Below are 16161 nucleotides of genomic sequence, written 5' to 3'. Positions count from 1 at the left end.
ATCAGGAGAAGAAGTCACGGGAGCCTTCTTCTTAGAAGACTTCTTTCCGCTTCTAAACAACTTTGACATTTTGGTGAAGGATTTTCTTTCTAAATTTTTCTTTTCTTGATAGGATTCTTCAAAGAAAGTCTTATGAAAGATGGGTGAATAAAAATGAAAGAGTTACCCCCCCCCTTTTATAAAGCTTCAGAATTTACTATTCAAGTTCGGACTTTTGGAAACCAATTTGGGCTAAAAACTCGCCAAACCGTACGACAGAACCTTGTCAACCCACGATTCTACCGCACTGGGGGGCTAACTGTTGGGGTCGAAATCGGACAAAGCAAAGTTGGCTTCCGAAATTTCCGTTTAAAAATTATTTACTTAAGAATTTTTTTACGGGTTTTCGGAAGAGAAAAACCTATACGAAAAATTTACGGAAAAATCTTGTTTTAAGACAACGACTCTTTAAAACAACGATTTCTTAATCAACGACTTAAGAAATCAACGACTTCTTAATCGAAGAATCGAGAAATCGACGATTTAAGAAAATAACGATTTCTTAAAAACAAACGGAACTTTGATATCAAAGGACCAAACTTCCGCAAACAAACATCCAGAGAGGATCGTAGCTTTGCGGAAGGTTCGAACACTTGGGCAACGGACCATAATCCATGGATAAAAGCTCGGTTGCTATAGCGAACGGATCACAAGACCAAGCTCGGTCGCTATAGCGACCGAGCTTCGATTACAGCTCGGTCGCTATAGCGACCGAGCCTCGGATATGGTTCGGTCGCTATAGCGACCGAGCTCCGAATCAAGCACGGTCGCTATAGCGACCGAGCCATGAGCAAGGCTCGGTCGCTATAGCGACCGGGCTGCAGACAAAGTTCGGTCGCTATAGCGAGCGAGTATCCGTGCATCGATCATTTTCCGAAATGTCCAAAGTCTTCCGAAACGACGATACGACATAAAACTATGCATTCTCGACTATCCGTATAGCTGTTCTCCGTAACTCACGACTATCCGTTTCTTGATCTCTCGATCAAACGGAATCTTCCGTTTGGCTTACGATAAAACCGCAGAAACTTAACCTTATCGGAAAAATCGTAAAAAAGATTCAAATCAAAAATACGGCCCAAAAGAGGTCCTAAACTTGATTTGAGGCCCACTTGCGATTTCTTAAGAACCCATAAACCTTATGACGGTTTATGCTTGGTGGATAAGCATCAGTTTCCGCGGAAACTGATGCAAACTTTCCACAGATAATCATAAAGATCGGAAAAAATGGAATATTCCCATTTTTCGACTATGACGGCTTAAGGGCCAAAAGGGGAAGCGTAAACCGACTTTGGAGGGAGTATATAAGGAGTTCAAGGCGAGAGACATAGAGGCATCACTTTTTCCAGAGCAAACTAGCACTTAGAGCATTTTAGGCAACTTTCCGTTTTTATTTTCGAGCTGCGACTCAATTAGGTTTAGCCACCTTCGGGTATTAGAACTAGAGGATATCGCCGACAGCTCTCGTAGCCGAAGCACGTTACCTTGTTGTTGTTATGCTCATATGCAGATTCGAAATAAAATCCTTCTTACTCTCTTTTTACGATTTATATTTTATTTTCCGTTGTTATCGTGTTCTGAATGCTTGACGTGTGGTTTTCCTACTTTCCTAAAATATACGAAATATTGACGGTGCGAATTTCGGTTTCCACAGTTTGGCGCTAGAAGGAGAGGGGGGGGGGTACAGATCAATCTTACTCACGACCAGCTCACGTTCAACCAGACATGACTAACGACGATTCAGCGAACTTGCAAACTCCTCTAAACGGAGCAACCAAGGACGCCTTGAACACTCCCGCAGCGGATGTTTCCGCGGCTGACGCCCCTGCTAACGCCGCGTCTCTCGACGAGTTCAAAAAGCTGCTTTCTGCCTACGAAAAAAGGTCGGAAGAACAGGATAAACTCGTGGGAACCCTGACCAAACAGGTTCAAACCTTAACGGCAAGGTCCCGTGCGGTTCTCCCTCGCAGAGCCACCAAACTCCGCGGAAGGAGTCTCGAGTTCGCAACCCCACACGATAGGCCTGGAACTTCGCAGGAATGTCCTTCCGGACAAAACCCTAACGAAACATCCCCTGTCACCAAGGGCAACTCGGAAAAACCTCCGACATCCGAAAAGGATACACAGGAAGACGAAATCGAGCGTATCGACTTGGAGCCCAGCGATGACTCCGACGAAGACGCCGACGTCCCTCCGAGAAGAACCCGTAGCCGTTCAGCTCGGGAAAGTTCTCCGTCCGACAAACCCATGACGGAAGAAGAAGAAAATCTCTACTGGATCGAACAAGAGGAACTTGCCGAAAGGCAACCCGAGATTACTCGCCACAAACGCCGACAAGCTCGGAAAACCGCTGGAGAGGATCCCGAGATACGCGATCTCCGCGATTACATCACCAAGACCGCCGCAGAAGTAAGGGCTGTGAAATCACAGATCCACCACGCCACGAGTGCTGCCCCAGAAATCGACAGGTTACTCGAGGTGGCTCGTAAAACCCACTTTACCGCGCGGATCTCCGAAACTAAGGTGTCTAATCAGGGAAAGCTCAAGATGCCGATGTATAACGGTACCACCGATCCAAAGGCGCATCTCCAGGCATTCCACATCACTATGGGAAGAGCCAGACGTAGGGAGAGCGAGAAAGACACAGGTTACTGTCGCCTGTTCGTCGAATATCTAGAAGGTGCGGCGCTCGAATGGTTCTCCCGTTTGAAGCGAAACTCCATCGGAAGCTTTCGTCAACTCGCGTAGGAATTCCTCCTCAAGTACTCTATGTTCATCGATAGAGAAACTTCCGATGTCGATCTCTAGAGCTTAACTCATGAAGAGGGCGAGACCCTCCGAGAGTTTATAAGCCGCTTCAAACTGATCATGGCAAAGGTCAGCGGAATCAGCGACAAAGTTGCCATCGATGCGCTCAGGAAGGCGCTCTGGTATAAGTCGAAGTTCAGAAAGTGGATAACGCTCGAGAAACCTCGCACGATCCAGGATGCCCTCCACAAAGCCTCGGATTACATAATGATCGAAGAAGAGACGAAGGTCTTGTCGCAAAAACATAAGCCGACGAGGAACTCTTCAAAAGACGTGGATCTGAAATCAAAGAAGAAAACTTCTCGTAACGACAAGTACGTCCATCACGAGGGGGAAGAACTCCAGGGCGCGCACAATTACGCGATCAATCCGGAGCAGGACAGGACTTCGGGAAATACGTGGAACCGTAACCAGAGTTACGACAAAAACGTATACTGCGAGTTCCATCAGACCGAAGGTCACTCCACGGCTAACTGCAAAGTCGTAGGGGCGAGGCTGGCCGCGAAGCTGCTTGCCAGAGAACTCTCTGGAGTAACCAGCGTCAAGGATCTAATCCTCGACTCCGACCGTCCGCCAAAAACAAACAAGATTCCTCCCGCGGAGAACTCGTCACCGAAAAATCAGGCGGGGGATAAGCGCGAGAGAAGACCGGACGATAGGGGAAACGATAATTCTCGAAGCAGGGTCAACATGATCATGGGAGGATCCCAGTACTGCAGGGACTCGGTCTCGGCCATCAAGGCTTACCAACGGAAAGCCGAGTCGACTGCGAAGTATCCTCCTCAAGACGGACGGAACACCTCGATAACATTCACCGAAGAAGAGGCGTACGGAATCGACCAACCTCACTGCAACCCTTTGGTCATTGATCTCGTAATAAAAGATCTCGAAGTCGCAAGAATACTTAGCGACACCGGAAGCACGGTAAACCTAATCTTCCGCGATACCCTAAGAAGGATGGGCGTCGAGCTCGAAAAAGTAATTACCCCGGTACCGAAACCGCTCACAGGTTTCTCCGGACAAACGTCCATGACCCTGGGATCGATTCAGCTACCTGTCATAGCAAAAAACGTTACCAGGATAGTTGACTTCGCAGTGGTAGATAGCCCGGCTATTTACAACGCAATCATGGGAACTCCATTGCTAAACGCCATGAAAGCCGTTCCCTCGACCTATCACTTGGGCGTCAAATTCCCAACCAGGACTGGAATTGCCGCAATCTGGGGTTGTCAAAAACAGTCGCGACTTTGTTTCCTAGCGGAGCATAAGTTAAGACATATCACAACTCAGCGGGAAGAGGAAAATCCCGAGGTGAATGTCAACCCCGCAACTAAAGCGGTCGACGGAAAACCAACCGACGAGTAAACATACTCGCGGCATGAACATAACTACGAGATGGCTTGATCCTCGAAAGAGGTACGTAGGCAGCCCGTCGAAACCCGGCGAGTTCAGCTATCCCACTCGCCAAAATGGGGGTGGGGGATTGGGTGCGTATACTCGTATACTCTCACAAAAAAAAAAAAAAAAAAAGAAAAAAAAACCGCATTTGTATTTGAAATTTTCCAAACTATTTTAATAAAAATTACTTTCTCAATCTGTCGATTCTTAACACATAAACACTTCGAAAAACGTATCCTCAAGAAAACGCGAGACGTCGCAACTTTTACTGAAGATATTTAGTTCGTATCATCCGTCAAAAGAGTCCATCCGCGACTTTAAACGAAATAGTCCGCCCGTGACTTTAAAAACAAAAACAAACCCGTCGATTGGCCCCGACGGGCAAATACAGAAACATTTCACTCAAGCAAATTCGTAGTCAGATCTTTCTACAAGATCGTCTTACATCCGACCAGGATAGCATAGCACGCTATACAAAAAAAAAATCGAAATTTCGTCCAGCACTTCGCAAAGGAAGTAGCTCGATTCGTACCTAGACAAATCATATAAGCCGATAACACTTCGCAGATTTTAAAACGGTACGAATCAGGTCAAAATCACAAACAGGCAAAACGGAAGCCGATCAGTCATCGCACAGCCTTGAAGCTGAGAGTAGACCTAGGTTTTGCCCTAAGCCCAGTCTTGCTGGCACTTAACATCTCACGGACATAGTATCAAATACGAGATCTCAAAATATGTCTCTTACCGCTTACACCTAAAAACGCTCGCTAAAAAGTAGCATACGGACCAAATGGCAAACTAAGAGTTAGAATACGAAGTGACTACTCGCATTCTGCCCTCTACACTTGGCGAAAGTTTAAATCAGATCATAAAAAGCAAATCACCGCAAACTTACTTCATATTTATAAAAGCCGCACAAAGGCGGCGGGGATTCGAAGCCTTAAAAGGCCAGTCCCGAAATACATAAAATTATGCGACCTACTACGGTCGCGGCATCAACAGATAAAACGGCCACACTCGGCCACGAAAATACAAAGATAAGGGAAATACATTTTCCTGATAAATTCAGTAGAGGATAAAGTCATCCGACGACGAAGTTCCAAACTCCGTCCGATAAGTTACCTCATCATCACCTCCCTCCACTTCGGTCGCAACCTCCACCGTGTCAGGAGAAACTAGGATCGGCTACCAGAGTCCCCAGATCCTTTCCTCGATAGGGGGAACAAGCGACTCAGCGTGAACATTGTCCTTCATGCCATCCTGCATGAGGCTCAACTCCTCTTGGTAAACATAATCCCTATGCTGAGTCCTCGTGAGAGCTCCAACCGATCCGCGACACTCGCGAAAATCGTCTACTGCAGCATCGGCCGCCCGGAGGTTGTAATACTCCTCCTGGAAACGCGTCGCCCGATTCTGCATCTCGGCGGCAATCTCCCGCTTGGCCTGCCTCCTCGCCCGGCGAATCTCTCTAGCATGATCAGCGGCAGCCCTTAAATCCCGCTCCAAGGTCTCCTCCTGGAGTTGCGCCAAGTCATTCGCGTTCTTCTCCGCTTTGAAACGCCAGATCCTTGATTTTCTCTGACTATCCAACAACGCCGAGCCGAGATGATTCATCGCCTGCGAAATTCAAAGATAGAATTTTTATTCGGATAAATGATGAGAATGAAGGAAGAAATAGAAACTAACCCCGTTCACCACGCGAGAAGTCTCCGCCAATACTTCAGGTCTTTCCTCCGTATCATCCGCAAAGGATAACGGGACATGATGATCAGGAAGACCGGAATAGAAGTCGTCAAGGTCGGGAATCTGCGCGTCGCTCGAACCACTCCCATCGACAAAGCCTAAAGACGGATCCCATCCCGGAAGTGGAGAATCGTCAGCAGGAAAGTCGTGATCCTCGACCTCGATGTCTTTATTCTTCCGCAGCAGCTTGGGCGACCTCTCAACCGGAACACGCTCCGGGAGATGTTCAACGGGCGAAAAATCAATCTCACCCTCCGCCTCGAAGTCAGAGTGAACCAATCGGATCGCCTTCCGAACCCTCTGACGGGTAAAACTGGTCCACCAACGATCACCGCTCCTCATCGCGTCTCTCACCTCCATAATGTCCCTAGGCCAAGAATGGACGACGCTGATATACGGAAGGGGATTTGGAACCGTCCGAAACATCAGAATAAACTCCTCCACGACAGACGCATCGTTAAGTCGGACATATAAGAAGAATTGTCTCCAATTGTTAAAATTGGAAACAGTTTCCCTTACTACCAGCATTATGGGACGAGGAGTCAGTCGCCATGAGGCAGACTCTTTGTTGTATTGCAGCCGCAGAAGCGCCTCGAAATGGTCGGCGGTAAGGGATAGGCTGCGCTCGTAACTCAGAATTACGAGACCGATAAGGATCTCGAAACTCGTAGGGCTCAGTTGGTTAAACGAAACCTGAAAACGGTCCAGTACGCGGACGACGATCTCAGGAATTGGAAACCAAATACGTCAGCGTGACAAAACGGCCTCATAACACGTGAACTAGCCTTCCGGAGGATAGTCGGCACTCTCTCCGACCCTGGGAATCCGGAACTCAACCACGTCCGGAACTCCGGCAAACTTCCGAAGCGTCTCGAGAAAAAGATCAGTGGTCTTACTCGGCAGATGAGTCCTCGTTTTCCGAGCTCGACAGATCAGAAACTTTTTCTCTCCGGGACGTTTGATACGATCACTGCTTGCTTTCCAATACGCGTCGCATTCAGCCGCATTCGGAGGAAGTTCGAACTCGGATTTCGGAACGAGGAGTTCTTCATCCAGGTTGCAATCAGGAGAAGAAGTCACGGGAGCCTTCTTCTTATAAGACTTCTTTCCGCTTCTAAACAACTTTGACATTTTGGTGAATGATTCTCTTTATATTTTTTTTTTCTTGAGAGGATTCTTCAAAGAAAGTCTTATGAAAGATGGGTGAGTAAAAATGAAAGAGTTACCCCCCCCCCTTTTATAAAGCTTCAGAATTTACTATTCAAGTTCAGACTTTTGGAAACCAACTTGGCCTAAAAACTCGCCTAAGCTCGCCAAACCGTACGACAGAACCTTGTCAACCCACGATTATACCGCACTGGGGGGCTAACTGTTGGGGTCGAAATCGGACAAAGCAAATCAACGACTTCTTAATCGACGACTCGTGAAATCGACGATTTAAGAAAATAACGATTTCTTAAAAACAAACGGAACTTTGATATCAAAGGACCAAACCTCCGCAAACAAGCATCCTGAGCCACGAGCTCAGGATGCTTGGACACTTTGCAGAAAATTCAAACACTTAGCGACCGAGATCCGGACTAAGCTCGGTCGCTATAGCGACGGCCACGAGCCTCGGATATGGTCGGTCGCTATAGGCGACCGAGCTCCGAATCAAGCTCGGTCGCTATAGCGACCGAGCCATGAGCAAGGCTCGGTCGCTATAGCGACCGGGCTGCGGACAAAGTCGGTCGCTATAGCGAGCGAGTATCCGTGCATCGATCATTTTCCGAAACGTCCAAAGTCTTCCGAAACGACGATACGACATAAAACTATGCATTCTCGACTATCCGTATAGCCGTTCTCCGCAACTCACGACTATCTGTTTCTTGATCTCTCGATCAAACGGAATCGTCCGTTTGGTTTACGATAAAACCGCGGAAACTTAACCTTATCGGAAAAATCGTAAAAAAGTCTCAAATTAAAAATACAGCCCAAAAGAGGTCCTAAACTTGATTCGAGGCCCACTTGCGATTTCTTAAAACCCATAAACCTTATGACGGTTTATGCTTGATGGATAAGCATCAGTTTCCGCGGAAACTGATGCAAACTTTCCGCAGATAATCATAAAGATCGGAAAAAATGGAATATTCCCATTTTTCGACTATGACGGCTTAAGGGCAAAAGGGGGAAGCGTAAACCGACCTTGGAGGGAGTATATAAGGAGTTCAAGGCGAGAGACATAGAGGCATCACTTTTTCCAGAGCAAACTAGCACTTAGAGCATTTTAGGCATCTTTCCGTTTTTGTTTTCGAGCTGCGACTCAATAAGGTTTAGGCACCTTCGGGTATTAGAACTAGGGGATCTCGCTGACAGCTCTCGTAGCCGAAGCACGTTACCTTGTTGTTGTTACGCTCATACGCAGATTCGGAATAAAATCCTTCTTGCTCTCTTTTTACGATTTATATTTTATTTTTCCGTTGTTATCGTGTTCTGATTGCTTGACGTGTGGTTTCTCAGAAATCTGGGACCTTCTGGGAAATTAGGGTTTTCCTACTTTCCTAAAATGTACGAAATATTGACGGTGCGAATTTCGGTTCCCACACCGACGAACTGTGCTGATGTTGGGATATTGTTTTTGTTTTGCAGATGCCTCCAAAGATGAGAAACACAAGGGCGGCTAAGAGCACAGCTTCTCCAGCCGTGAGAGCTCCACCTGGCCACTCATGGCCGAACAAGAATGAGGGTGAGCCGATCAACCTCAATGACCCGATGCTCCTTGACTACAAATGTTGAGGGATGGGATAAGGAATCAGCGGCGCGATACAACCGGCTCCTTCTAGCAGAGATCCTGCCCACCCGGTTCACGTACCAGGAGATCCTAGCCGATCTAGGCCTTGAAACTGAGGTGTTTGACACGCTGCAGGCTATGGGACTTGCGCCTCTCTGTTTCCAAGCCCAGGTTCTCTACCCTGATTTGGTTAGGCAAGTGCTCGCGACGTGCCAGATCACTTACCATAACCCCAATGCGCCTACATACGAGAACTGCTCTTTCTCCTTCATGGCTGACGGCAAGTTCTGCTCCATCTCTCTCAATGATCTGAACGAGCTACTCGAAATTGCAGACACGCCTAAGGGGGTTTCAGTGGAGAAGAAGTTCAAGCCGGCATACACCTTTTGGGATCTCATTGCAGCCGGCAAGTTCACTTCTCGCAAGGCCTACCAGTCGCAGATCCGGAACCCTGCTATCCGGATCATCGCCAAGATCGTGTCCAACGTCTTGTTCGTGAAGGAGTACACCTCCAAGATCACGAATGGAGAGCTCCAGGTTCTCCAGGGTTCCATCTCATCTCCATGTTCGCTGAGCGCAGAGACACCCTGATTTGGACTGATGACAAGAAGGATCGTTGCGGCAGTCTGCTCACTCCCTTGTTCCAGCACTTCAACATCAACCTCAGCTCCTACAAGGTTGTCTTTGAGATGGAGTACATTGAACTCCTTACCTGATCGCATGTCACATCTTGCGCGACGAGAACACCTACAAGTTCCAAAACAAAGAAGGGAACCCTCTGTACTGCAAGCTCCCTATGACTGGGTTCACAGACTTGTTATGTCTGGAGAACATCGTGTTCTCACTCGATGCAGAGCACCTCTGCGATGATCCACGTGCGCCGGTTCAGAACGATGATGATGATATGGATGATGTGGAGCATGTAACTCCACCGACTGATGGTGAGTACGACCTGGAGGACTTCACCGATGTGACTGATGTTCACGCCTACTGATAGAACCTAGATTTGGATCACTCTACCGGTACGGATGATATGAACTCAGATCCGAGTGGATTGAGAACTAGTGGATCGAAGGGTGACACTAAGGGTTGCGGAAACCCAAAGATACTATCAGAGTTTCGAAGGTTGCCGGATGTGACGCACCGGTCCAACACAACGAAGTGTTTCACTCGGAGATATCCTCACCAAGTAAACTATGAATGTTCTTGAGACAAAGAACAATGAGAGAAGACTCAAATAAGCAAAGGAAAAATCGATCATGTTTTATTCATGAGAGACATCACATATATATAGTGTTTGTGAGTCAAAGAAACATAAAGAGAATTCTTGGAAAAGACAACATTGAAAATATAAATGTTGAAAACAAGACATAGAAAATATGAATTTGACCAAGACCAGTCAATGTTCGGAAATTGATGAAGACTTGGCAAGGTTCATTGACTGTCCAGGTTCATGATGTGTCCAGGTTCATGCTGTGTTGATCAGGTCGTCCGCGGTAAGGAGAAGGACGGACGCAAGGCTGCCCGCATGCTTGATCATCAATGATCCATGAACAGATGAAGAGATAGCTCGACCCAAATCTTCAGAGAGCCTAAGTAACATCCCTTTGGAGAAGTTGGATGCATCGATCATCATGAAATCATCAAAGTGGTCGGAAAAGTCGAGATCAGCCTGATCCGGGTGTCTGATGCGGTACGTCCCAAACGGGCCAGAAAAGACAGGTTAAGTCCGGGATCAGATTCATCTCGATGATCATGGGTTCTGACTTGACTGTTGGCTCTAGAATGACGAATGGGTCGGGGAAGAACGTCTGTGGGTCGGCTGATTCGGTCATCAGGTCGTGAATCCATCCTTAGGTCGCGTCCGGGTGCACTCGGGTCGATCCGGTACACGGCTCTGTCCGTTGATCTGGTACGACTGAATGGCTGAACCTCAGTTGGACTGATCTGATCGTCCTGAGTCTGCTCCAAGTCCTGGTCCAGGTCCTGGGTTCCATCATTCCCTCCCTCTTCAAAAGGATTTGACCACAAATCCGGATCATCTGCAAGAAAAGGAGATAAATCAGAAACATTAAAACTTAAAGAGATATCATACTTACCCTGAAGATCAAGCTGGTAAGCATTGTCATGGAGTTTCTTGAGAATCTGGAATGGACCATCGACCCGGGGCATGAGTTTGGACTTCCTTTGTTCCGGGAATCGTTCCTTCCTCAAATGGACCCAAACAAGATCACCTTCCTGGAAGATCACTTCTTTTCTTTTCTTGTCTGCAAGTCGTTTGTAGCTTTTGGTCTTGACTTCAATGTTGGCCCGGACCTGTTCATGCAGCTTCTTGATCGTGTCCACTTTCCTCTTGCCATCTTTACTAACTCGTTCACTCAAAAGCAAAGGTAAAAGATCAAGTGGAGACAAAGGATTAAATCCATAAACAACCTCAAAAGGAGAAAACTTAGTAGCTGAATGCAATGCATGATTGTAAGCAAACTCAACATGAGGCAAACATTCTTCCCAAGTCTTAAGATTCTTTTTAACCAAAGATCTAAGCAAAGCAGACAAGGTTCGATTAACTACTTCAGTTTGCCCATCAGTTTGCGGATGACAAGTTGTAGAGAACATCAATCTAGTACCTAGCTTAGACCACAAGGTCTTCCAAAAATAGCTAAGGAACTTAGCATCACGATCAGAGATAATGGTCTTAGGCATTCCATGCAATCTTACAACTTCCTTAAAGAATAAATCTGCAACTTGCACAACATCATCAGTTTTGTGACAAGGGATGAAATGAGCCATTTTTGAGAACCTATCAACAACCACAAAGATAGAATCTCGTCCAGCTTTGGACCTAGGCAAACCAAGCACAAAATCCATAGAAATGTCTACCCAAGGATGAGAGGGAATGGGTAGAGCTGAGTACAAACCGTGGTTTGATGCTTTAGGCTTAGACTTTTTGCACACCACACAACGGCTACAGATCCTCTCAACATCTTTCATCAAACTCGGCCAATAGAAGTGGTCATGAACAGCCTTGTAAGTCTTCTTGACACCAAAGTGTCCCATAAGTCCTCCTCCATGAGCTTCCCTGAGAAACAACTCCCTCAAAGAACATTGGGGCACACACAAACGGTTATCAAAGAATAAGAATCCAGAACTTTGAAAGTATTTCCCATAAGCAACCTTGGTGCATTTTCGAAAAATCTCTTTAAAATCCTGATCAGAGGCATAAAGATCCTTGATAAATTCAAAACCAAGCAATTTAGTCTCAAGGGCTGAGAGAAGAGTATACCTTCGAGACAATGCATCGGCCACAACATTCTCCTTACCTTGTTTGTACTTGATCACATAAGGGAATGTCTCAATGAACTCCATCCAACGAGCATGCCTCTTGTTGAGCTTCTGCTGACCTTTAAGATGTCTTAGAGACTGGTGGTCAGTGTGGATGATGAACTCCTTAGGCCAAAGATAGTGCTGCCACATTTGAAGGGCTCTCACCAAGGCATAGAGTTCCTGGTCGTATGTGGGGTAGTTGAGCATGGCACCACCAAGCTTCTCACTGAAATAAGCTATTGGTTTTCCTTCCTGCATCAACACAGCACCAATACCAATACCAGAAGCATCACATTCGATTTCAAAAGCTTTAGAAAAATCTGGAAGTACAAGTAAAGGGGCATTAGTCAACTTCCCTTTAAGGATTTCGAATGCTTCTTCTTGAGCTGGTCCCCATTTGAACCCCACGTTCTTCTTGATCACTTCAGTGAGAGGAGCGGCCAAGGTACTGAAGTCTTGAACAAATCGCCTATAGAAGCCGGCAAGGCCATGGAAGCTTCTCACTTCACTAATGGTTTTCGGAATTGGCCAGTCTCGGATTGCTTGGACCTTCTGCTCGTCCACTCTCAAGCCATCTGCACCTACAACAAAACCTAGAAAGACCACATGATCTGTGCCAAAAGAACATTTTCCAAGGTTAGCAAACAAATGTTCCTTTCTAAGGACTTCAAGAACAGATTTCAGGTGTTGTTTGTGCTCATCAAGGCTTTTGCTGTAAATAAGAATGTCATCAAAGTAAACCACAACAAAATGACCAATAAAAGACCTCAAGACATGATTCATTAGGCGCATGAAAGTACTAGGTGCATTTGTGAGACCAAAGGGCATGACAAGCCACTCATACAAACCTAGTTTTGTTTTAAAGGCCGTTTTCCATTCATCACCTTCTTTCATCCTAATCTGATGATAGCCACTTTTCAAATCTATTTTAGAAAAGTACTTAGAACCATGGAGTTCATCAAGCATATCATCAAGACGAGGGATAGGATGTCGATACTTTACCGTGATGTTGTTTATGGCCCGGCAGTCCACACACATCCTCCAGGAGCCATCCTTCTTTGGTACGAGTAGAACAGGCACTGCACAGGGACTGAGACTCTCTCTGATGTATCCCTTCTCAAGCAGGTCGTTGATCTGTTTCTCCAGCTCCTTGGTCTCGACCGGATTGGTGCGGTACGCTGGTCGGTTCGGAAGATAGGCGCCCGGGACAAGATCGATCTGATGCTCAATGCCTCTCACTGGTGGCAATCCTTTGGGATTTTCTTCTGGAAACACATCAGAATAATCCTGCAAGATACCTAAAAACTCACTCGGAATCTCCGGTGCAAGGTCAGAAGAAGATGAGGCCAAAAGAGACTCTTTATAAACAAGTAAGAGAAATGGCTTTTGCGAGCAAAGAGACTTCCTTACCTGACTTTCTTTGACAAAGAAGTTGGAGTTTCTGGTACTTGTCTCAGGTTTATCAGCCTTAGAGTCTTGGTCTCGGTTCTTCTTAAGTTGGACCTGGTCTTGATGGACATCCGAAGGTGACAAAGGCACCAAGGTGATCTTCTTTCCTTTGTGATCAAACGAGTGCCTGTTTGTGAAGCCATCATGTACTGCCTTCTTGTCAAATTGCCAAGGTCGGCCCAAGAGAACATGGCAAGCATCCATGGGAAGCACATTGCACACGACCTCATCCTCATATCGGCCAATGGAGAGTGGAACTGTGACTTGCTCCATCACATACTGTTCTCCAGCCTCATTGAGCCACTCTAACCTGAAAGGACGAGAAAGAGGCCGAGTAACAAGCCCAAGTTTCTTTACAAGAGTGTCACTAGCCACATTAGTGCAACTGCCTCCATCAATAATCAAAGAACAAACTTTATCAGAAATGAGACATCTAGAGTGAAAGAGATTCTCCCTTTGTTCTTTTTCATTGGATTTGGGTTGGACACTCAAGGTACGCCTAGTAACCAGTAGTGAACCTTGGCTTGGCTCATCAAGAACATCCTCATCATAGATCGGACCAGAGCTCTCCACAAAGGTCGAGCAAAACTTTTCAATCACGCCATCGGCCTCATCATCAAAGATGGGATCAGAGGTGTCGTCCAAAGTCTTTCTAGTAACAAGAAGGGGGCCATGAACTGGGAAGTCAAGTGCTTCTTCCTCATCATCAGTATCATAAACTGGTCCGAGATCCTCCTTGTCTTCTTCAGATTCGACTTCTCCATTCTCCAAGAGCACCATCACCTTTTGGTTTGGACATCGGTTGGCATAGTGGCCAAGGCCATGACACTTGAAGCATTGGATGTCTCTGGTTCGTTTGGGAACCTCTTCTTTCTTTTCTCTATCAACACGAGCAGGGACATTAGTCTTAAAAGCTGTATTTGTTGTGGAAGAAGACTTACCCTTGTCTTGATAGTTTGGCTTGGAAGCAAAGGTCGGTTTGGAGAGACCTTTTCTCTTGAGTTGTTGCTCAATCAGCACGGCCTTGTGTAGCATCTGTTCCATGCTGTCATAGTCTTCCAGCTCCATGCGGTCTTGTATGTCCCGTTTGAGCCCGGTGAGAAATCTAGCCATGGTGGCGTTTAAGGGCTCATCTACATCAGCCTTGATCATCAAGGTCTCTATCTCCTGGTGGTAGTCCTCAACTGACTTAGAACTTTGAAGCAAACACCTGAGTTTATGGTGTAGATCTCTGTGGTAATGGTCGGGAACAAAGCGTCTCCGCATCAGCATGGAAAGCTCATCCCATGTAGCAACTGGCGCATCACCTGCTCTTCTCCTGCTAGTCACAACTCGATCATACCAGTTAATAGCATAGCCAGTAAACTCAGCAGCAGCAAGTCTAACCTTTTTAATATCAGAGAAGTTTTGACAATCAAAAACAAGTTCAATCTTTCTTTCCCATTCAAGAAAAGCATCCGGATCATTCTTGCCATCAAAACTTGGAATTTTCAATTTCAAACCACCCAATCCATTATCAGTTCTTTCATTTCTACCAAATGGATTGACATCACCTTGGTTTTGTTGTCTAGGAGCTCTCCTTGGTCGGTTGATGGATTGATCATCATCATAGGACTCATCTCGGATCTCAAGCTCGGACCGGCTGTGTCTCCTTGGGCGGTCATGCCTGGTTCTGGTTTGGGACTGAACTGGTCGGCCCTGAAGTTCATCCAGCCTAAGATGGATCGCCTCTAAACCTGTATTCAACAAGTTAGACATAGAATCATTGAGAGCACGCATTTGCAAGTTAGATAATCCAGCAACAGAATTTCCGGGTCTGTTTCTTTCTTCTTCACTGCCCATGGTTTCCTGAAAACTTACACAAGGCAAAGTTAGAATAAAAGCCTCACACTCTCAGGTGTTTATCTTGCCCACACACGTGTTTCACTCAAATTTTTGGTAATCACACAAGAGAGTTCCTCCCAAAGTTCTAAGAGAGCAAACAAGATCACCCAATGAGAAAATCCAAGTGAACACAAATGATCAAGAGAGAAAGATAAGAGATTTCAAAGGGGAACCCGCCTTAATCAACTCAAAGGCCGGATTTCTCCTCGGCCAGCAGGCTTTCTCTTCCACCACCAATCCTTAAATCAAACTTTGAAACTCCTTTTTTTTTATACTCTTTTTCCTTTTTTTAAAAAAATTGTAGATCTCTTTTTTTTTTTTTAAATGGTGGATGGTAATGAGTGGCCCGGGTTCAAAAAAGGTAGAAGAAGAAGTGTTTAAAGAAAATGGAAGATGAGAAAAATGGATAGAAATAGAGTTACCGGAAGAGTGGCTCTGATACCACTTAATAGAACCTAGATTTGGATCACTCTACCGGTACGGATGATATGAACTCAGATCCGAGTGGATTGAGAACTAGTGGATCGAAGGGTGACACTAAGGGTTGCGGAAGCCCAAAGATACTACCAGAGTTTCGAAGGTTGCCGGATGTGACGCACCGGTCCAACACAACGAAGTGTTTCACTCGGAGATATCCTCACCAAGTAAACTATGAATGTTCTTGAGACAAAGAACAATGAGAGAAGACTCAAATAAGCAAAGGAAAAATCGATCATGTTTTATTCATGAGAGACATCACATATATA

At 46.1% G+C, this 16161-nt stretch overlaps 1 protein-coding gene across 1 annotated transcript; it reads left to right on the top strand.

The window, feature by feature from the left end:
- Nucleotides 1–2907: 2907 nt before the first annotated feature.
- LOC130511256 (uncharacterized) lies at nt 2908–4212 on the top strand. The gene is made up of 2 exons (XM_057008166.1): nt 2908–3075; nt 3163–4212. The coding sequence occupies exons 1-2, from the start codon at nt 2908–2910 to the stop codon at nt 4210–4212; spliced, it is 1218 nt and encodes a 405-aa protein (XP_056864146.1).
- Nucleotides 4213–16161: the final 11949 nt, after the last annotated feature.

The sequence above is a fragment of the Raphanus sativus genome, chromosome 4, assembly GCF_000801105.2.
Source record: "Raphanus sativus cultivar WK10039 chromosome 4, ASM80110v3, whole genome shotgun sequence".
NCBI lineage: Eukaryota > Viridiplantae > Streptophyta > Magnoliopsida > Brassicales > Brassicaceae > Raphanus > Raphanus sativus.
Note: the sequence above shows the minus strand (reverse complement) of the source record. Positions and strands in the feature narration are given on the sequence as shown.

Coding starts and splice junctions, on each gene's coding strand:
- LOC130511256 (XM_057008166.1), top strand. CDS start 2,908: ATGGCAAAGGTCAGCGGAATCAGCGACAAAGTTGCCATCGATGCGCTC. Junction 3,076..3,162: donor TGATCGAAGAAGAGACGAAG/GTCTTGTCGCAA, acceptor CGTAACGACAAG/TACGTCCATCACGAGGGGGA.